This window comes from Magnolia sinica, chromosome 4, assembly GCF_029962835.1.
Source record: "Magnolia sinica isolate HGM2019 chromosome 4, MsV1, whole genome shotgun sequence".
Lineage (NCBI taxonomy): Eukaryota > Viridiplantae > Streptophyta > Magnoliopsida > Magnoliales > Magnoliaceae > Magnolia > Magnolia sinica.
In genome coordinates, this window is record NC_080576.1 from 100,664,173 (window position 1) to 100,686,601 (window position 22,429).

At 39.4% G+C, this 22,429-nt stretch overlaps 1 protein-coding gene across 1 annotated transcript; it reads right to left on the reverse strand.

The window, feature by feature from the left end:
* Positions 1–1,548: 1,548 nt before the first annotated feature.
* Positions 1,549–15,610, reverse strand: LOC131243516 (endoplasmin homolog). The gene is made up of 15 exons (XM_058242913.1): positions 15,454–15,610; positions 15,169–15,298; positions 10,756–10,909; positions 10,588–10,668; positions 10,083–10,194; positions 9,821–9,947; positions 9,607–9,745; positions 6,109–6,226; positions 5,449–5,636; positions 5,105–5,320; positions 4,790–4,955; positions 4,513–4,654; positions 4,234–4,384; positions 2,998–3,402; positions 1,549–2,072 (listed from the first exon to the last, which is right to left on the reverse strand). Exons 1-15 carry the CDS (start codon positions 15,518–15,520, stop codon positions 1,800–1,802), a joined length of 2,469 nt encoding a protein of 822 aa, XP_058098896.1. The 5' UTR covers positions 15,521–15,610; the 3' UTR covers positions 1,549–1,799.
* Positions 15,611–22,429: the final 6,819 nt, after the last annotated feature.

A 22,429-nucleotide genomic window follows, 5' to 3' on the forward strand; every position in this document is an offset into this window, starting at 1 on the left:
AAAATGTTTCTCATGGTATGGCACACCTGAAGCACCGACAGGTCTGATTTTTTAGCCGCAAGCATGATTTTTGGTGTGGCATCCAATGGCTGGACTGGATTTTTATTTTTTTATAATCATCACAGTGGGCGGTATAAAAATTAAGAGTGAACGTCTCTTGTGTTTTTTGGTGGTGCCCACTGATTAAACTAGTCATTCTGATTTTTTAGCCTTTGGCCTAATGTAGAATTAGGCATCTAATGATCAGAGCGGATTTCATATAAACATGACAGTGGACCACTTAAAAAATCAGCAGTGTCTCTCTCAAATTTTAAGGCCCGCCCTTATTTTTGACAGGATCCACCGTGATGTGCACGTGAGATCAACTCCATACATTAAACGACCTATGCAAAAAATCATATTGACATGTGCTAGATCAAGCTTGGACATTATCCAAAAACCGAAAGGATTGGAAAGGTGGCACCTGTGTGCAATCTAATCCATCCTTGGGACGCGCTGCTCTTATTTGTCATGAACCCAACTCAAAACCTAGGTCCAAAAGATCTAATGGGTACTAGATAAATACCGGAATCTATTTGGGTCCGGATCTTCAGCTGAACCATGTAAATGCTCTTATTTGTCCTGAACCCCACTCGAAACCTAGATTTAAAGACCTAATGGATACCCAGTGGATACTCGAACCTGTTAAGATCCGGATTTAAGTCTTAAAGAACTAGACCAAAATCCAGTTAGCCCAGGCAAGGTTACTATAAGACCCAAACCGAACCTGACCTATTAACAGCCCTGGGCCTAAGGTAGGTTCAAAGTCAGGCTCCGAACTGGACGGACCCAGACTAGCCAAGTCTAACCGATCCTATTCCAACAATAGATTTCACTTTGCCAGGTGAGGCCCATTACACTAAAGGTAGAGGTAGAGTAAATGGCTTGCAAGAGAAGAAGCGGTTGAAAACAGGTAACACGCATTTTGAAATTGCTAATGGGGCGTATTGTTAGCAGAGGCACTTCAGATGGGTTATCACCAAAATTCAAATTCATTGTTAACAACCTAATGTGTTATTCATTTCCTAAAATTCCAGGACTCCCTTTGAAAAACCATTCTCTCAAACAGTCGAGCAACTTCAAACTATAAAATCAGGCCATTTCCCAAGCAATTTCCAATGCTACTCTGCCCTGGCACAATAGTCAAGCTGGTCCACTAATTAGGTGGGGCAAACAGTATACTGAAAGTAGGCCGCATTGGACATTTCAATTACTGAAAACAGTATACTGAAAGCAAGTGGGCCACACAGCATCTTGAAAACATACAGGTAGACTAGATAGTGCCACCCAGTTCATATGCCGCATATTCCTTGGTCAAGTTCATGCGTCTCTTTTTTTCCTAATCAAGCTTTAAAGTGAACAGGAAAGAGAATTAGAATGGGGGGGGTTGACTACAAATGGAAGCTAAGAAAAAAAATACTTCGGAAGCTAAGAAAAAAAAAATACTGGATCATCTTTAACAGATTGTCTATGCCGGGGTGATCTCATATTCTCCCAACTCATCAACTATTTTTGTCATGCTGAACCTTACAATGCAGCGCAGCTACACTTGCAACTGTTCCTGACTCTTAGGTCAAAACATTCCAGTATTAAACTCTGCATCACAGCGGAGCAGGCTCCTGCTGACTATACTACCCTAAGCACACAGATTAGAGACCATCCATTTCCTGTTTTACCACATACTAAGCAGTAGCAAACAACAGGCTTTAGGCTTTTCCCTATCAAAATCGCTACAAGGTGGGGGCCACCCATCCAACAAACTACAACTCGTCCTTGGCGGAGTCTGCATCTGCCTCATCTTCGACAGCAGCACCAGCATTGTCCCCCTTGGGATCTGCTTCCTTGGCATCGGCCTCAACCTCTTCCTCTGTGTCATCTTCCTCTTCCACAGGAGCATCTGGGCTGATGTTCAGACTTGTCTTGACTGAGCTATAGATATGAGAAGCAAAATCTTTGGGATCACTGAGCATGAAACCGCTCTCCATCAGTGCTGTTTGGTAAATCAGACGGGCGGTTTGCTTCACACCCTCCTCCTGCAGCCCAATATTTTCATAATATGAATGGCTAAACCACAAAAAGAAATAAAAAGAAGAAGTAAGGGCAGGGGAAGAGATACACAATACACATATATACCGACGAGAAGCCGAAGCCATGTCGTTGATCACATGTATTGCACATTGATGGAAGCGCTTTTTTTCCCCAACTGAGCAATGTTACAGGTGCAGACCATTGCTTATCAGGGAGTCCCAACCATGGGACAACACGTGCTTCAACATCTTCCCCCCATCAGACTATTCCTATCATCCGGATTATTCCTGTCATCTGCTGAAAGCAGATGACAACAACCAGTGGTCCACATTTAACATGGAAAAATGGATGATTAGTATTATCACATGGTGGGGACTTTCGGGGATTCCCCATCCACATCAGTGCCCAGTACATCGAGTTGGTCACCAAAGGGAATTTCACATGATGTTGGTCACCGACTTGGTCACCAGGGAATTTCACATGATGTTGGTCACGAAGTTGGTGTCCATACATGTACCATTTGTTATGCCTAAGCAAATCATTCACAAGACATCATGTATTGATTGGGACTGTTCATCCGGTGGGCTCACACATGAATAGGGATTATCCCAAAAGAAAGGGTGTAAAACTGGATTGCCATCGGATTAGACAATCTTCAAAGGTAATGATTACCTCAAAACAGAACACTGGTCAACATTCAACAACAAACTCGCAACCACTTGATGGTCAGATTTCATTCAATCACTGCAATTATCAGCCTAAAACCCACCCCACATGAGCTGATCCAACAGATGAACGGTCCCAATCCACATGTTTGGGAGTTTTATGAGAGAGAATGTAAGCTTCATATCAACCTTGCATTCTCCTCATGTGCAAGTGATGTGGAAATACAGGGCCTGAGAAATTTAATACTTTTGGATCAAAATGCACCTGTGGGTCCTTAATGACTCTGTCACGAAGCTCCTTGATGATCGGATGCCTTGGGTTGATCTCGAGCACCCTCTTGCCTCGCATGTATGCCTGCTTGCTGGCATCGGAGAGAGTCTGCGACTGCATGATCCTCTCCATGTTTGCGCTCCACCCGTACTTGGATGTCACCACCACACAGGGAGTGTTATCCAAACGGTTGCTTATCTTCACGGAATCCACGTTCTCACTAGCAAGAGCGTCTTTCCACCAGTTGGTTAGCTCCTTGAAAGACTCCTTAAGGTCCTTGTTCTTCGATTCCTTTCCAAGTTTCAGGCCCTCTTTTGACACGTTCTGGAATTTCTTGTCTTCATAGTCCATCAAGTATTGCATTAGGTATTCGTCCACTGGATCCGTGAAGAAAATAACCTGCAATAATATGGTAAATAAATAAATAAATGAAGGTATGTCAGGTGTCAAAGAAGAAAACACAAACGGCAGATAGTTAAAGCTCTTCTAGAGATGAAAAGTGGCACAGGTGGCAGTTAGAGAGCTTGTTAGAGACCAGGTAAGCATTTGAAAGTAGAATCCACTTTGGTTGAATCTGAAAGTGTTCTTAAAAAATTGTTCTGATCCAACTGAGAGTTCGGAGCAGGTAAGGAAAAATAAAAGAACCAAAAGGGTGGGTAGTCAGCTTTCTGCCTATCTTCCACTGACATGGTGTTTTGATTGTTTCTGCGGTCCCCATTTCAGAAGGTAATTTATGCCAGTTGAAGCTTTTAAAGGTTTGGTATTGTCACTCATTTTAGCAAAATGAAGTATTCCTTGTGGTGGTTGAAAAGGCTTTTATAAATCAGATACATAAGAAGGACAAGAATACCAATTGACCTTCTAGAAATCAAGAAATTTGGTCCATTTTAGAAATTCGAAGTCTTCATTATTTCTGCGGAATGAGTGATGGGTTTGAGCGCTTCAAACAATCAGAAGCAATTTTTTATCATTAATACTAAAAAAGACAAGTTATTCCATTCCAGGAGAAACCAAAGTCTGGATTTTAGACAGAATATTGGATCATTATAAAAATTTAGAGCCATTTCTTAAGCAAAGGTTGGTCAGAGTCAGAGAAGGGATTGGCGATTTCGTGTGGCCAGAGCCCATGTGAAAATGCCAATAACATTGCAAAGACTGAATGATCCAAAACTACGGGAATTTCCGCAGTACTCATATAAAAATGTTAAGTACTCATAATCTAATTCATACCTCGTAGTTTTTCTTCGTCAACCTTTCAAGGAATGGGGATTTCTCCAATTGCTCCTTGCTGGCTCCTGTTATGTAAAATATGTCCTTCTGCCCAGGTTTCATTCTCGAAATGTACTGATCCAAAGAGGCCAGCTTCCCACCAGACTTGGTACTGAAAGAGAACCAAGGGTAACAAATGAAGCGCCACTCTTAGAAATCTGAGGCCTTCAAAATATCCATATGAGATAGTTCCAAGAAAGCATGCCACAAAATGAGGGGAAAAAACAAAGCAGATGCTACCTTTCAAATCTGAGTAGCTTTGCAAGACGATTTCTGTTACTAGCATCCTCTATGATGCCAAGTTTTATGGACTTGCCAAACTCATTCCAGAACTTGGCATATTTCCCCTTCTTCTCATCATCCTCGCTGGTTTTATCCACGTCTACAACACCATCCGCAATTAAAAAGGAGAAGAAAAAAGGAATAAAGAAATACAGGTGGTAGTCCCCAGGAAAGAAAGACCATTTGGAAAGAAATACAATTAGAAATATCTGCATACTCTGGTCAGCAGTTATACCTGTCTTGTCTTTGTCATCAGACTCATCAGGATCCTCATCTGCAATGCGACGAATCATATCAAGTGCCTTGCGGATGAGTTTCTTCTTGATTGTCTTCAGACTGTTGTGTTGTTGAAGCATTTCTCGTGAGACGTTAAGAGGCAACGTGTCAGAATCAACAAGACCCTATGTAAACCAGGAAAATATATGAGTTCATGGATCCAAAGCTCACTATCACTTCTGAATCTAAGTCTGAAATGTAATGGAGCCCTGGTGAGTATCTATAGACTTAAATTGCAAGTAATTATCCGAATCTGGTGAAGACTTCTGATTACCTGTAAAAAGCTCAGGTACTTGGGTAGAAGCTCATCAAATTCATCTGATATGAAGACCCGTCTAACATACAACTTCAAGTTGGACTTATTGCTGTTGTAGTAACTTTCATAAAGATCATGAGGAGCCTTAGGAGGTATAAAAAGAACAGCCTTGAACTCTACATCACCTTCGGCAGTAAAATGACTCCAAGCCAATGGCTTTTCATCGCTAAAATCCTGGTCAACAATTCGATAATAACCCTCAAGAAGAAACCTTTTATCTTAAAGGCCTTTGAACAGAGCCTAACAGTTCATAAACCTGTTAATGTTACCACAAGGAACAAGCATGGATAAAAAAGATTCACCTTTGCAATAGAGTGGTAGAATTTGGTATATTCTTCATCAGTCACCTCCTTTGGACTGCGCAGCCATATGGCTTTCACATCATTCAAAAGCTCCCATTCATAAGTTGTTTCCTTCACTTTCTTTGTCTTTGGCTTTTTCTCGGTATCTTCCTCTTCCGTTTCTTCATCCTCTGAAGAGCTGCTTTCAGCTGTTGGCAACAGTAACAATGTGTGAAGATAAGAGAAAGACGAGGCAACCATGAAAATGCTTGTCACAGAAACAAATGTTTACAAAGATCCCATCCATGTTTTGGGGATGGTTCGGTCCAACCATCATTCCACTCAGTCAGACCCACTGTAACCCTCTTTAATCTGTAAGTATTTAAAATACAAGGCTCAACAATCAATCTATAAGCGGCATGGTGGTTACGATGTCTGCTTTATGACAAAAGATGCATGTGGGACAGTATACTAGGGGATTTCTTTTCTTTTAAAAAAAAAAAAGTTGATCACCTAGTTGACCTGGGCTTCTAGTGAGCCCAGCCAATTTTGATAGAAGTTTCTGTTCCAAATGGGTCTAGCCAGCTGGTCCATCTAGTCCAGGTTTTAGAACACCAATAGAAATATTATCATGACCAAGAATAATAGATGGCTAGTAAATGGAATTATTATAAATCTTACATGTTTCCCCTTCTTCCCCAGATTCATCTTCATCTGCAGGAACCTCTACGTCTGCTTCTTTGCTTGCCCAGAGATATATGGGGAAGTTGATAAATTCAGAATACTTTTTCACAAGCTCCTGTAATCAAAGGATCACCCATAACATTAATAAAAATGAAACTTAGAACACTCAATAGATCTCAGCACTATTCCACAACTTCCAGGTGAGATAAAACAGCATAAAATAAGAGAACAACACTCAAACACTCAAGACATGAATTTGCCAGTGTAAATAGGGAGGAACTTCATTCATTGTAAAGTTGCAAGGGCACAACGGTGAAGTATCTTCAATCCTTTTGGCTTGGCATGAATTCTTAATGAATCCGTGTATGATTTGATAGCGGAGTGGGGAGAAAGGCCCATTACCTGCCCATGGCGCAATCTTGTTGGGTATTGTGCCATTTGCAGTATCATGGTGCATTTGGAACAGAAAGGAATCCCATGTCTTTTAGGAAAAAAGAAGCTAAGGTGGAGCTTATTCCTAGAAGGATCCTTTCAACAATAATGGGATGGGATTCATTTCAATTCCTGATTTCATTGTTAAATGGAAGGATTCACAAGTCTTGAAGCATTAAGAGTGTGGTCCTTTGTGGTGCTTCTTGGGCTCAGTGAATGTCTTTTTTCTTTTTCTTTTTCTTGAAGCATTAAGCCCCCAGTACAGTTTTTATACCTGTTTTCTGCAGGGGGATGATAGCTCATCATCTCTTCTGGTTGTAGCTCTTTTTTGTTTTTGTTTCTTAATAATTTGGTTGTCATTCAAGGAAAAAAAAAAAAAAAGGAGCTGGAAAGCTTTATTATAAATCTTTGATCTTAGCACGAAAAGGCTGCATATTAGGTTCTCTCATATACTTTGGGGAGTGAACAAGCTTGCAGATTCCCCTGGTCATGGGGGTGTCATTTGTGGTTCGCGGTACATAAGGTTGCTCTAGCACGAGGAAGCAGTCGATGCTCGAACACAACATATATCTTAGTTACAATGATATAACAAACAAACACTCTTGTTGTGTTTACCAAATCATTCAAAAAAAATCTGTAATTATCATTTCCTATAAAAAAAAAGTTTCCACGATCTGGACTAAGAAAACTAGGGGGGCATGGCACATGTGAAAGGATGGAGAGAAATCGGGGAGAGGGAGGAACCAGCCTAGAATTTCAGAAGAGATGATACACTAACTGCATATGATGCTTGATACACAATCCTCGAAATGGTACACAGGAAAAATATTAACTCCAATTAAACTGATAAAATTGTGAAACCCACTGTTGCTAAGCTAGAATCTAGAAATCAAACTGTTTGGATCCTCACCTCTGATTTGTGAGCACTTCTTTTTTAAATAAGACCACTGGATATTTTTCATTTTCAGCCATCCAACAAATATGTCCAGAAAATTAATAATTAAATAACCAAATAAAAGCAGGCTTGGTTTCAAGGTAAATCTAAGCTGGTACCCATAGTTTGGATGGTTTATTTTGAATTATTTATATGCCACGTATGCTTTTTATCAGTAATTTCTAAGTGCCTGTGTATCATCCATCACACTCTGCCTAAGCATAAAAGATTACTTAGAAGAAAAGTAGGCATTCAAGATTCTTTTTGTGGTTAAAATGCAGCCCATTGGCTGGTTTTTGCAGGTATCTGTCCTAGGGACACCAGCCACAATTTTGCGTTCCTGAAATACCCTAAAATTTTAGTTAAGGTTCTTTCATGTCCTTTGAATTTTTAATTTCAGCACCCTCTAAAAACCATTTGTGAGGGCAAAATGTCCAAAGTCCAAATGCTACTCACATTATATAGAGTATAGATGGTCTATCCGAAGATGATAAGCACTCCAAACACCAAAATGTCCCTACTTAAAATTGGATTCTAATCTTAATAACCTACACCAACTCATATCTCATCAAAACTTGGTATTTCCATCCATTAATTAGATTGTCAGGATAATGGTTTAATCTAACGTGTCAGGGCTCGAGCGATTCCCATGCCAGGTGCTTTTCTTTCCATTACAATCTTCCTCTTGGTCATTTTACCTGTCCTCATATGTTCCTCTTGGTAATGTTACCTTCCTCTTATTATCAATGTAATGAGAGATCAATCACAATTATCAATGTAACGAGAGATCAACCATAATTTTGCATTCAGTGTAGCTTCAACATAGTTTCATGTTGTAGCAACAAAAACACCCAGCCATTACAGTATTTTCTTCTTTTGCATAGTGCATGGATGCTAGAATGACAAGCCAAGAATGTTCCTGGCAAATGGATGAAGTGCCAAATCGTGGAGCATACGCTATGTTGTGTGTAGCACATAGTAGATGTAGTGTAACCAACGGTTAAAGTGTATTTCAAGAGCATTGGACCCCAAACAAGTTTTTTTTTTTTGAGGGGGGGGGGGGGTTGGAATCAGATTCTCACCTTTTCATGTCCGTACAGCTATGAGGCTAAAAAAAACACTTTTATTATTATTGTTGTTATTATTGTTGATTTGAATCTATTCTCAAGTTTGATAGAGGTATGTTCTTAACCATTAATATCTCTTAGTGAGTTCTTTTTCATCTCGGACAAAGATTTATAGTTTCTTCTGGGATTTTTTCAATTTTTTTTCTTTATATGAGGATGGTTCCTATGGTTCCTATGCAATGTCGTTGGATAGGATTGCTCTACAACATTTTTTCTGTGTGGGCCCGTTGCGATGTGTTTATGGCATGGCGTAAAACCCATCCAACCGGGCTACCATGCTTTCTTTTTTTCTTTTTTTTTACTGACGACAGGGTGTCCTCACCCCTTTTTAGGCAAGACTATTCCCTGAGGATGCACGCAATCACCTGCAAACCACGTGCAATGAGTAAATCATGGGGAGGGAAATCAAACTTGCGTCTGTGGGGAAACAACCCACAACACTAACCATTCACCCAAACCCAGGGCGGGCATGGGCCACCATGCTAAGCGGAGGTGTTTGGATGATTGTGCCTTGTTTTTATGGCATGGCACATGTGATGGTTGGATAAGCTTGATTTCCTTAGTTGGCTCACACTTGGCCATTGTTTTCTTTGGTGTAGCCCAGAGGCCAATCAAACAAAGTGGATTCAACCATCAAGTAGGCCAACCATGCTATAGAGCAGGCTTCTTGGGTGGTTGTGCATTGATTTCTATGCTGTGACCCACTTGATGATTGGATAGGCCTATTTTGGGGCATCCCATCATCACTGTGAATTCTTTTTGCTGTTTACTACTTATTATATTTTGTCTTATTATTCTAATTAAAACATAGAAGTAGATGCGACTCAGCTTACATTACACGCTATAGAGGGGGATGACACTACTTTATACACTACACGCTATTTAAATTCTAAAACACTCAATGCAAAAGGTGCTCATAGAAACTACTGACTAACAGCATTATAAACTCTAATAAATAAATTCCAATGAAGAACCATTACTCAAAGGTTTTGCAACACTAACTTTTAATTTCGATTCCTCCAAATATTCACCAGCTTCTTCTCTAAGATGAAGCCTGATTTCCGTGCCACGTCCCAGTGGTTCATTCCATGTATCTTCAGAAATTGCAAAAGCTCCATCAGCCTTTGACTCCCATACATACCTAAAGAACCACAAAAAGACATCAAAACAATTGTAATAAATAAATAAATAAACTTTAGGACTTTTCACTGCTCACTGTTTGTCATCATTGTGTTTGCTAATGACTTCAACATAGTCGGCAACCAGGTATACTGAGTAAAACCCAACTCCAAATTGCCCAATCAGATTTAGATCACCCCCTGTCTGCATTTTCTCCAAAAAAGCTGTATAAAAGACAAATTAATTATACTTTCAGAATGCATTTCCTTTCTCCCAAAAAAATTAAATAAATCAAACAAATTTCATATAGGAAAAAAAGCTACCATTTTCTATATTAGCGATCATAAGTATATATATACCTGAAGTTCCAGATTTTGCTATTGTTCCTAAGTTCTTGATCAGATCTTCCTTTGTCATTCCAATGCCTCGGTCACAAATAGAAAGCACTTTCTTATCCTTGTCTAATTTAATCTGCATTGTACCACAAATATAGCAAACTAAAATGTTCAAAACAGAGGGATTTTCCCACTTCCCATAACAGAATGTTAACGTGAAAAATCATTCTTATATTGTGATAGGATGAACTAGCAGATCGAATGCAGGTATTGATCTAATAAAGTGGAAACAACCCAATTGTAAAATTCTCCACCGACTACATGTTGAGGGCCTACAATTCATTCACTTTTGAGTTGGACATGAACAGACATAGCTGCAATTTGAATGCTACGTCCTCATCATGAATACTAGGATAAAATCATTGTTCTTTGTCATTTCCACTTATTGAAACTGAGCGTATGCAATTCAATTCACTTGTGAATCCAAATATGGCCTCTATATTACTATACTAAATGAGCCATCACTAACCAAGATCTCAAGCTTTGCAGTATCGCCTTCACCCAAAATCTCCTTATCTGTAAGCGAAAGAAATCTGATCTTATCCAATGCCTGCCAAATAAATGGAACATATTTCATTAAAATCAAAGGCATCAAAACTCAATAAATAATGTATTGGATAATGAGAGCTCAGTTTACATCAGAAGCATTAGAGATCAGTTCTCTCAAGAAGATGTCCTTGTTGCTATACAGCGAGTTGATGAGTATATCCATCAGCCGTGAAACCTCTGCCTGGAACTCAAATTTCTCTGCATTAGTCCGCAGAGATCTCCGAGAGATTGATTCTGCCTCCCTGAACCAAAAAAACCATCCCCTCAGTTAGTCATCACCGTTAGAAATCAAGGAGAACGTCTGAGGCTACTCACATGAGTAGGATTCCATACATGCCTGTGGGAGATCCAAGTTCACAAGGCAGGGCCCATCATGTATGGATCCTGGCCTGAAAAATCAGGCTGGTCTCCACAGCAGGTGGGCCAAACATCTATGGAAAATTGGTCGTCAAAAGGATTTATGTACAGCCCATATACAACTTATATATGCCATCATCCTAATAAGCAGACCTGTCTGACTTCTAGGCCAGTGCAAATACTTGGAAGTGCCTGCTAGGTGAGAGGAAATTTGCTCAAAAGAGAAACACTCAGGACTGAGCTACTACAGTTTTCATTAAGGTCAGCACCATACATATGGGGCCAGTCTTTCAGTGATCCAGAATTTTCATTTCATGGCCTCACATTGGATGGGTGATTGACCCAAGAATGTCCTCTATTGAAAATTCCAATTCAACTAATCAGCGGGTTTTCCTCATTCCATATGTATTGTCAGCTAGTATTACTTACAAGCAGGACCCATCTGTAAGTGTTCTAGATCACTTCTCTCCTTCCATACGTATTGTCAGCTAGTATTACTTACAAGCACGACCAATCTTTAAGTGTTCTAGATCGTTCATCTCATGTGCATCCTCGTGGATTGGTGATGGATCAAAAACCATTCTTTAGTTTCACATGGATTGCCGCTAGTATTACTTACAACACAGCCCATGTTTCAATCATCTAGATGGTTTATATCACAGACCCCATCAGGGATTGGGGATGGACAAAAAATATCCTCTGTCACATAATCCCAGCCACCCAATCATAGGACTTCCTCCCATTCATATGGTTGGCCAGATGTTACTTTTAATCATTCATTCACAGGCCAATCAACATGCAGCTAGGATACACCAAACAGGGGAGTTCTTCACAGCATCACCAATAGTGGGGCCAAAGGATGAACAATCTACATCACCGGCCAACTAATCAGTGGATTTCACTCGCAGCTAGTATTACTCACAAGTGAGACCCATATTTTAGCAATCCAGATCGTTACCTCATTCTCCCCCTTCATGGATTAGTGATGGACCAAAATCCTTCTCCATAAAAGAATCCCAGCCATCCAATCATCAGACATTCCCATTGCACACAGGACCATTGGCTATACATTATTTCCAATCTACCATTCGCAAGCCAATCAATAGATAGCTAGGATTCACCAAAAAGAGAGGTCTTTATAGCATTTACCCATGTATAGTGAAGCCAACCAGATGAACAATCTCAATCAACAGCCAACTGATCGGTGGATTTGATGCAACCAAATGGCCACATGTGCCGATTGATCAAGATTTGAAGAAAAGGGCCACATCTCATGCGAGCACACTTCGCACGTGTGTACAAGAAAAGGGCCACCTTCCTTTTTTAGCCCATCACCACTTCCCATTTCTTGCAAATCTCTAGATTAGGAATTCTGATCTTTCTTTCATATCTTTATTTTAGGCAGGGAATAATTTTAAATATTTTATTATCTAAGTATCTTCTTATTTTAGGCATTTTATTAATTAGAATGCTTTGTTATTTAGTTGCTTTTCTATTTTTGTAGATTTTTAGATTCCATATCCTTTATTACAGATTGTAAGGTTGATTATAAATAGGACCTATGACCTATGGAATAAGACAAGCTGATTAATACTCACTTTATGGGCCTGTTCGGATGCCTGTAAGTTGGGTAAGTGGGAAGTTACTTATAGGGAAGTCACTTACAGGTAGTGTTTGGGGGAGAAAAATCACCTATAAGTAACTTACAACCTGTAAGTCACTTACAGGCAAATCTACCAAAAAACTGCAGGGGGGATGGGGGTGGGAAGTCACTTCCCTGTAAGTCACTTACAGGCTCAATGGTCAGATTTTTAAAAAGAGGGGAAGAGGGAGAAACGCACCAAAGGGGATTGAAGGTTTCGTCTCTCCATCCCAAGCACTCTCCTCCTCCCTCTCTGCATTCTCTCTTCCCCTCCTTCACTCCCTCTTTGCAATCTCTCTCCCTCTCCTTCCCTTCCTCTCTGCAATCTCTCTTCCCCTCCTTCACTCCCTCTCTGCAATCTCTCTCCCCCTCCTTCCCTTCCTCTCTGCAATCTCTCTCCGTCTCTGCAATCTTTTCCTGCAATTACCGCCTTCCGTCTCTTCTCCCCCTAGAACGTTAGGGTTTCATCAACCCTTTTTTTCTCTTTGAAAACGGTAGGGTTTCATCAACCCTTTTTTAATCTTTGAAAACAGTAGTGGCTTGACGTTACACGATAAGGCACGCTCACTTATACGCACCTGCGCATGTGTGCATTTTTTCACACGTGTCATAGACCTCTAATCCGAACGGTCCATGTGATGCAGCATCCCATGAAACCGTCAGGGACTAATTTTCTCCGTGATTTAAAACTCTAGTGGGCCATAGAAAAGAGAGATACAAATCAAAGTAGGAAAATGTTTTCTTTTGTTATGGCCCACCAATGTTTTAGATCAAAGTAACAGTTGGGTCATAGGAGTTTCATGGGGTTCAGTATCACATGGACCGTTCAGATTTTAGATTCAAGTCACGCGTGATGAGTTCTCAAAAAGTTCTCAAGAGAACTCTTGCCAACCTGTCCGCAGCTAAGTAATCGGCGGGAAGGGATTGAGTGAGGAGTGATGCTTAAAATATGTGGGATCCACCATGATGTATGTATTTGATCGACACCGGTCATCCATTTTAATACTTCATTTTTTAAGTCCTGAACTTGAAAATTAGCTATATCCAAAGATCGAGTGGACCACAACACAGGAAATAGTGTGAATTGAGTGTAAACCGTTGAAAATTTCTGGGGGCCCACAGAAGTTATGGATTGAGCTGATTTTTTTTCCCCTCATTCAGGTGTTCGTGATCTTATGAACAAGTTGGATGACAAATAAAGATCGCTATGGGCGCTAGAGAGGTTTCAACTGTCCAAATCAGTACTTCCACTGTTTCTTGTGATATGGTCCACTTGAGCTTTGGGTATACATTTATAGTGGGCCCAACTAAATTTATTTAGTGTAATAAAAGTACACCAGCAACTGGGTACACAATTTGATTGCATTACTGGTAACACGGTAGTGGGCCCACCTTGATGGTGTGTTATATATCCACTCTGCCCAACCGTTTCTCCATTGGAGATTTTAGGCCCACCTTATTTGTGTTGCTGAGTTTTTCACTGAGGAAGTTTATTCTCAACGTTTAAATTGAGTTATTACTCCATATTATGGATATTTTGAATTCGCGGGCCCACTTTTATAACTCACTTGATGATTGTTTTAGCTTAATAATTATCTCAAATATTCATCTTGATGGGCTTAAGAAAATAACATATTTGATCCCATGTTTTTTTTATATGATTATAACATTTTATAACAATTCCCTAATCTAAGTTCTGTTTGATGTGAATATACAACTTTCTACCTGTAAGTAACTTACAGGTTATCCAAACAGAAAAACTAACTTACCTGTAAGTGACGTACAACTTACATCCAAACAGGTTACCTCTGAGTAACTTTCACTTGTAAGTGACTTACAGGTAAGTCACTTACAACTTAAAAGAACTTACAGGCATCCAAACAGGCCCTATGATTTTTTTTTCTTATTTTCTTTATGGTGGCTGTTGAAGGGAGGGAGGACTGTTGAGCTTGCTCGTCTTGCATTTGTGATCTCTGGCATTCGGCTAGAGAATTGTTGGGTCTTTTCCCACGATCTCTTTCTTTTCTTATTGATTTATTTGCTTTCCATTTCGGGTTTGCATCAGGATTTCTCTCATTTCAAATAGATTGTTAGCTAGAATTCCATGCAAGCAGGATTCGTGTTTCAGCAATCTAAAATCCATAAAGTTTATCTAGTGAGCCTCATCATGGATTGCTGATGGACCAAAAATTCTCCTTCAAATAATCCCAACCATCCGATCATCAGCCTCTTTCTTGTTGCACATAGGACTGCTGGCTATATATTACTTCTAACTGTCCATTTGCCAGTGAACCAACAGACAGATTCACCCACATTGCGAATTTATCACCGAATCACCTACCATAGGCAACGGTGGGGCCATCAAGATAAATGATCTGCATCATCAAAATGCAAGCCCCACCTATACAGATTTACGGCCCAAAAGCTAGCCACTGCACATTTCCTCCAAAATAAATAATAAATAATCCAACGGCTGAGAAAAATCCATCAAAAAACTCAAACCTCCTGACAACATCCGAATCCGTCGATAGACCATTGGGAACGGCGCCACCGATCTTCTCCTCGACCTTTGGCGGATCTACCAATTCCTCCGAATCGCCATTTCCCTCCGCATTCGCATGCAATTTCCGACCTAATAAAAAATACAAACCAAATTTTCAAAAAAAAAAAAACAAAACAAAACAAAAACAAAAAAGAATAGAAGATTCTAACAACAATCACCAGATGCAAAAACAATGAAAAACCTAAAAGAAGATCAAAGGAAAAAAAAAAAAAACCCTAGCTTGCCTTGATCTGGAAGGAGAGATAGTAGGAGGAAGAAAAACAGAGCTGCTGGGAGCGTCCACTTCCTCATTTCCACTCTTTCGAGACTCTTCTTACTGCTTGATGCTTGGAGAGAATGGAGTTTTATAAATGGAGGAGTTTTTCAGTTCGTCGAGCGATCAGTCACTTCAGTTCCTCGCAGTTACACGTGATTATCCGTTTGGGGAATCAAGACCGTTGATAACACATTCCACATGTGTGAGAGATCTAAATTGCTCTTCGTGCAGGGCCACGGTTTAGATTCCCTGGGTGGAAAATCAATCCGTATGTGCATTGAATTCGGATTGTTGATTGATTTCTTTTAACCGTCCATTTCCTATGTGCATTTTAAGCCCTTGATGAGAAGGACTGTTTTGGGGCCCACGTGTTAACATGTTGACTGGTTGGATTTCCTTCACGTATCTCGTTGGCACTTGTGAGAGGGGATTGGTATGGAAGTGCACAAGACAGGGCTGGACATGGACCTCATTTTGGGACGGAGAGATCTACGGTGTGGATGAGTTTGTTTCTGTAGATTGAATCAACTGACTGTTACTGACAAGTGGCGAGGTTCTATTGGATTCTACACCAATGTAGACGTGGAGAAATGAAGATTAAGGGCGCGGATTGGATACTGACAAGGTCAGTAGCCAAATCGCTACTGAAGTGACGTCACCAAGCTCTGTGGACCCCACCATGATGCATGTATTGTATCCATACCGTTCAATTGGACCCCACCATAGAAAACAGTGGGGATAGTGACATCCACCGTTCAAAACTTCTTAGGGGCCACGGTAGTTTCCATCAAGCTGATATATATATTTTTTCACTTCATCCATCTCTATATTAACTTATGAATAAGTTGGATCTCAAAAATACATCACGGTCGGCCTTATAAACGTTTCAATGGTGGATGTGACTGCTCCTACGGTTTTCTGTGGTGGGTACATTTGAACTTTAGATCTATCTTATTCTTTTTTTAATGTCATAAAACGATCTCTAAAAATGGTTGGACCGTATGGATACAACACATACATCATGGTGGGGTCCACACAGCTTGGTGACGTCACTTCAGTAGCCATCTGGATACTGACCTTGTCAGTATCTAATCCGCTTCCGAAAATTAAGCAAGAGTCCGTAATTATTTAAAATTCATGGATAGCTTTCATATTCAATGGAAAAGATTCAATCATCTGAAATATTCCAATTTAAAAAGTTTGTGTTCTTGGCATCCACTATTCAAGATATGGCCCATCATACAACGGTTTGGATTCTGCACTGACGTATTCTAACAAAACGCTTCACATTAACTGCCAAGAGTCAAGAGAGGATGAAAGGATGTCCAAAGCTCGAATGATCCACACCATGGAAAACCGTGGGAATGACACGGATGAAAGGAAAACACAAATATAACCTTGTTGTCTACTCTGTTGTGAGTGTATCTTTTGTATATTGAATCCCCTTGGTGGGGGCACGTAGGATAAACGGTTTAGATCATTGAACCATGGCCCCGTTGTGTATAAAATGAATAGGTTATATGACCAATATAGAAAATGAAGACAGGTGGCGTGCTTCTATTGGGAACCTGAAGATATGTGACCTGGACGGAGTTGGGTATTCTACTCTTGGGTAGATCCGTGCCATGTATGTGCCTTACATCCACACCGTCCATCCATTTTGAAAGATCATTCTAGGCATGATCCCAACAATGAAGTAGATACAAGTCCTGAGTCGACTACACCACAGGAAATAGTCGTGGTTAAATCCCTGTCATACAAAATTTACGAGGCCACCAGTATGTTTATTTGTCATCAAACAGTTAAAAACAATTCGTGAAGCCACCTTAATGTTTATTTGTCATACAACCTGTTGATAAGGTCACGTAGTCATGGATGAAGGTATAGCACGGATGCCAGCTTGATTCAAAACTTGTATGGCTCACGAGAAGATTTTATTTATTTTTTGGATGATAAAAATGACCCCACAGCCATAGCTCTTATGGTGGATTCTTGTCTCGAGAGTATAAAAGATTTTTTTTATATAAATGGATGTGAGCCCCACTAAAAATTGAAATTTGGCCCACCTTTTAGGTGATTTAATCCGTTCATTTTAATTGGACAGTCATAAATTCACATGAGGATTTTTTTTTTTCAATTTTCTATTTGAAGTTCTCTGTGGTACACAATTACACGAATGTTATTCTTCGTTAATTCTGAATTGTTTCCTTTAATGTGGTATATTTATGATGAGTTTTACCCTCAAAGTTGAACCAATGACATTAAATTAAAATTCCTTACATATAGATGAGTTAGATTTGCTTCATAATAACCCAACGGCCCTAGCATAAGATGTATATGTGTTTAAAACATAGAGCCCTTGCCAATGAGACCATTTGGCCGTTTCCTTCGTTTTTTTTTTTTTTCATATGAAGAGCGCGTGAGAGGGAATAGTGTTTTTGGTTTCCTTCTTCCTTCTTCCTTTCTTCTTCCTTAATCCTTCATTAGTTTCCTTTGTAATTGTTTATTATTATTATTATTATTATTATTATTATTATTATTATTATTATTATTAGGCATAAACGGTGAGAGTTTATGAAAGGGATGAGGGTGTGAAAAAATGTTGCATTAATGATTTTTTATAATTGAATAATATTGTAATGGATGAATTTTGTAATAGAATAATGTTGTAATTAATGAATTTTTATAACGGAACAATGTTGTAATTAATGAATTTCGTAATGAAAGAATATTGTAATTGATGAATTTTGTAATAGAATAATGTCGTAATGAATGAATGTTATAATGGATGACTCTTATAATGAAAAAAATAAATTAATGAAATAATATAAAAATGGAAGTATGTTGTATGGTGGATCATCAAAATTTACTATAGATCGCCTATATGCACTTTGGATTGTCGATATTTGCACTGTGGATCATCGATATTCAGTGTAGCATGTCGATATTCACCGTAGATCACAAATATTCAATGCGGATCGCCGATATTTACTATGGATTGCTGATAGTCACTATGAATCTCCAATATTAACTATAGATCACTAATATTCTTACTGTAGATCGCAGATATTCTTGCTGTGGATCATAAATATTCATTGTAGGACACCAATCCCACAAAAATGTCATAACTCCCTCATTACATGTCTGATTTTAGTAATCTTATACTCGTTGGAAAGATAATTTGATGAAATTTCAAATGACCTTAGGACAATCTCATTTGTACACCATTTTGTTGTTCAAAATTAGGTCCAAAGTTCATTATTTAGTGTGGGCCACTGATGCCATGAAAACAGTCATAACTCCCTTGTTACATATCTAATTTGAGTAATCTTAAACTAGTTGGAAGTATAATTTAATGAAATTTCAAGTGGATTTAGAATTATTTCATTTTAACACCTTTGATTGTCCAAAAGTAGGTTACGATGAATATCACTGGTTTACAGTGAATAATGAACTCTGGGCCCACTTTTATATAATCAAATGGTGTTCAAATTATATAATTGTAAATTCATTTAAAAGTTCATCAAATTATATTTCCAACGAGTATAAGATCACTGAAATCAGACATGTAACAAAGCAATTATGACCATTTCATTGGATCAATGACTCACAATGAATGCTAAACTGTAGACCTACTTTTTGGCAACTAAATGATGTCCAAATAAGATTATTCCAAATTCATTTGAAATTTCATCAAATTATTTTTTCAATAAGTACAAGATCACTCAAATTGGACTTGTAATGTAGGAGTTGTGCCCATTTTCGTGGGGATTGGTGCCCCATAGTGAATATCAGCAATCTATGGTAAATATCAATTGTTATGGGAAAAATAGACCGACTGTTGAGGATCAAATATTGCATATTATCCCCCATTTATTACTTAGCTTTATGAACGTGATAATGCTTAATGTTCCATTTTAATCATGTTTGTGTTACAAGGTGAATTTAGGAGTTTGGATTAAAAATGGTGTTAAAAGCATGGATTTGATGCTCAAGAATCACCAAGGCAAGGGATGGATCTTAGAAGGCCAATATTGAAGAATTCACATGCTAAATATCCAAGAAAACCAAGTGAGGAATGAAAAGAATCAAATATTTAAAGTGAAGAAAAGGAATCCTGAAATTGTCCTGAAAACAAACATATTCTTAAAAGTGTCCTGAAGAAACATATTCTAAACTCAGGGTTATTCTGTGAAATTGATTAGAGTGAAGCCTATTTTGAGAAACTGCATATATTTGAGGCGATTTTTAGAGTTTTCCAACTAGGTGCGAAAGTTGGAGTTCCACAACTATAAATAGGACTCCATAGGATATTCCTAGGCATCTTATAGGGTTTGTGAAGTGAAGCAAAAGCGTAGATAAGCCGTCGTCAAGAGTTTTTCTTCCCTTTCCTTAATTGTTTTTATGCTTTTCTTAAGAGATTCTAGTTCAATCATGTCTATAGTTAATTAAACCTCTTAGCTAGGGCTAAGAGGTAAGGCTTGTACCGTGATGGGATGTTTTCTATTGCTTTGATTCATATTTAAGTTGAACCATCTTTTATTCTAGTTTGATTATAAGAAATACTTTCGGTTTTTAATAGTTTGTTGTGACTTAAATTATAATAGATCTGCGATAGCTTTGAGTATGTTTTTTTCATGTATTGAGATTGTGAAATTAGAATATCCCGTTGTTCACCATCGTCTCATGGGTATGGTTGGGTGATGGAATCCTTCTAATCTTCATGATTCTATTATGATTGATTGTGGGATTGGTAAATCCTGTTATTTGTCTTGTCTCATGGGCATAGTTTTGCGATGGAATCACTTTCAGTTCTTGCACCTCTCATCCATTGAGAATTAGGTCAAAGGAAGTTCATATTTGGTTTGATTGAGATATCTTCCAATTGGATAAGATGAGACTCTGATTTCAATTTTGTCAATGAATCAAGTATAGATCTCCTTGATCTCTACAAGTGAATCCTTGAAAACCCTAGTTTCCCACCTTTGAATTTCTTAAGTTTTTCATTAAATCTCTCACAATTACTTTCTATACTTCCAGACTTAGGTTTTTATATTCTTCTGGTTCTAGTTCTAGTTGCTTTCAGAAAACACATGAGATTAGTCCCTATGGATTCGACCTCGGTCATACTGAGATTATTACTACATCACGACCCTACACTTGGGGTCGTGAACACCAACCCATGGGATTTGGTCAGACCAAGACCAAACATGACCTACTGGGCTAAGAGCAAGGAAAAGGACAATTGTCCAACCTAACTTTAAGGTCGGCACAACCAAGGTCGGACTCCCTAAAAGAACTTAGAGAGGTTTTCAAGCCTCACGAGGAAGCTAAAAGGTTATCGGAATTGAAGATCATAAAGAACTTTAGTCGATTTTGTTATCGAATGATGTCGACCTCCTCATAGCTCGGTCGACCGGTCTTGTGACTTCCATCAGCCGATCTTAATCGAAGCTCAGATAACTGCACGATAGTCTCTAAACAAAGGCCGACCTTACATGAAGGAACACTTATCCAACCATTCCTCCAGAGATTACGGAAACTAACTCGGGATCAGTTCGGGATTCCAAGATTCCTGTCGAGGAGTTCCAATCCAACCACAATACGCACCTAGTATAAATAGGGAGATCTCCAATGGTGAAAGGTATGTATACCCAAATAACCCTTTACACTAAACTATCTATACAAAGACCTGGATTCCTTACTTTAGCATCGAAGAGTCCCTTGCATTAGCTAGAGTCTTCCTTTTTGTTCTTTGTGCAGGTACTCAAGGGTTCGGAGAGGGTTAATCGAAAAACAGCATCAACAGTTTGGCGTCATCTGTGGGAAAGACATCAAAGGTCGTTTCCATCATCTCACAGATTCAGTAATGGCAAAAGGGAAGAAGAAAACCCAAACTTCCATTATTGCCTTTAATCCTGTACCGTCGAAGCAACCTGGCAGCCAGCGGGACTCCATCTCCCAACAACTGGCTTACTCCGCTCTAACAAGGCTAGAACAACGATCACGCAACAGGGAGGACAACTGAATTTTCTTGAACAATAAGTCGAAGCATTAAATAGTAAGATGAATTCCATGAGACAATTGCTGGAACAACTACAGCCCCAGCGTGCATTAGAGGCCGAGCAAGAAGCTGAATGACCGGTTCAGAATCCTCCTCAGCCCTCTAACACACATGTTGTGTCCCATAAGAGCCGACAAGTCGGGTCAACAAGACCATCACCTTCTCATGTCTCCGATACGGCGGCTGCCTGCCTCCGACCTTCGTCGCAAATTGGATAGGAAAAAGCACAGCGAGGCTCCCGAGGTAGCTGTTGAAGCCGTGGCCGAAAGCAGTGAATCATGGGAAGTCGAGCTAAAGGACTTACGTGGTCAGATCGGCAACATGTGACAAGCCTACCGCACAAATGCTCTAACCCTAGTTGAGGAAATAATGGAGGAAATTGAGCCTCCATTCACCGCCGACATTATACAAGCACAGCTACCGGATAGGTTCCCCATGCCGCAGATTGCTTAATTTTCTGGAACCACTGACCCGTCCGAGCATCTGGAGTCGTTCAAGTTCTGGATGGAGCTACACAGTGCATCCACTACGGTCATGTGCCGCGCATTCTCCTTAACTCTAATAGGAGCAACTCGAAAGTGGTTCAAACAATTGAAACCAAAGTCAATCACTTCCTTCTCCCAGCTTAGCAATATGTTTATTACAAACTTTATCGGAAGGAAGGAAAGACTCAAATCGACCTCCCATCTCCTCCATATCATTCAAGAAGAATGAGAGTTACTAAAGGACCACATCAAGCGCTTCAAGATCTTGAAGCAATGCAAGTGTGAGCGCACTCTGAGGAGATCGCTCTGATTGCATTAATGGGAGGCTTAAGAGACCCCAAGTTCCTCTTCTCACTGACAAGAATCTTCCTCCGACAATTGCCGACCTACCGAAC

Coding starts and splice junctions, on each gene's coding strand:
- LOC131243516 (XM_058242913.1), bottom strand. CDS start 15,520: ATGAGGAAGTGGACGCTCCCAGCAGCTCTGTTTTTCTTCCTCCTACTA. Junction 10,910..15,168: donor GATTCGGATGTTGTCAGGAG/GTTTGAGTTTTT, acceptor TTTTTGGTTCAG/GGAGGCAGAATCAATCTCTC. Junction 9,746..9,820: donor AAACACAATGATGACAAACA/GTGAGCAGTGAA, acceptor GTGGTTCTTTAG/GTATGTATGGGAGTCAAAGG.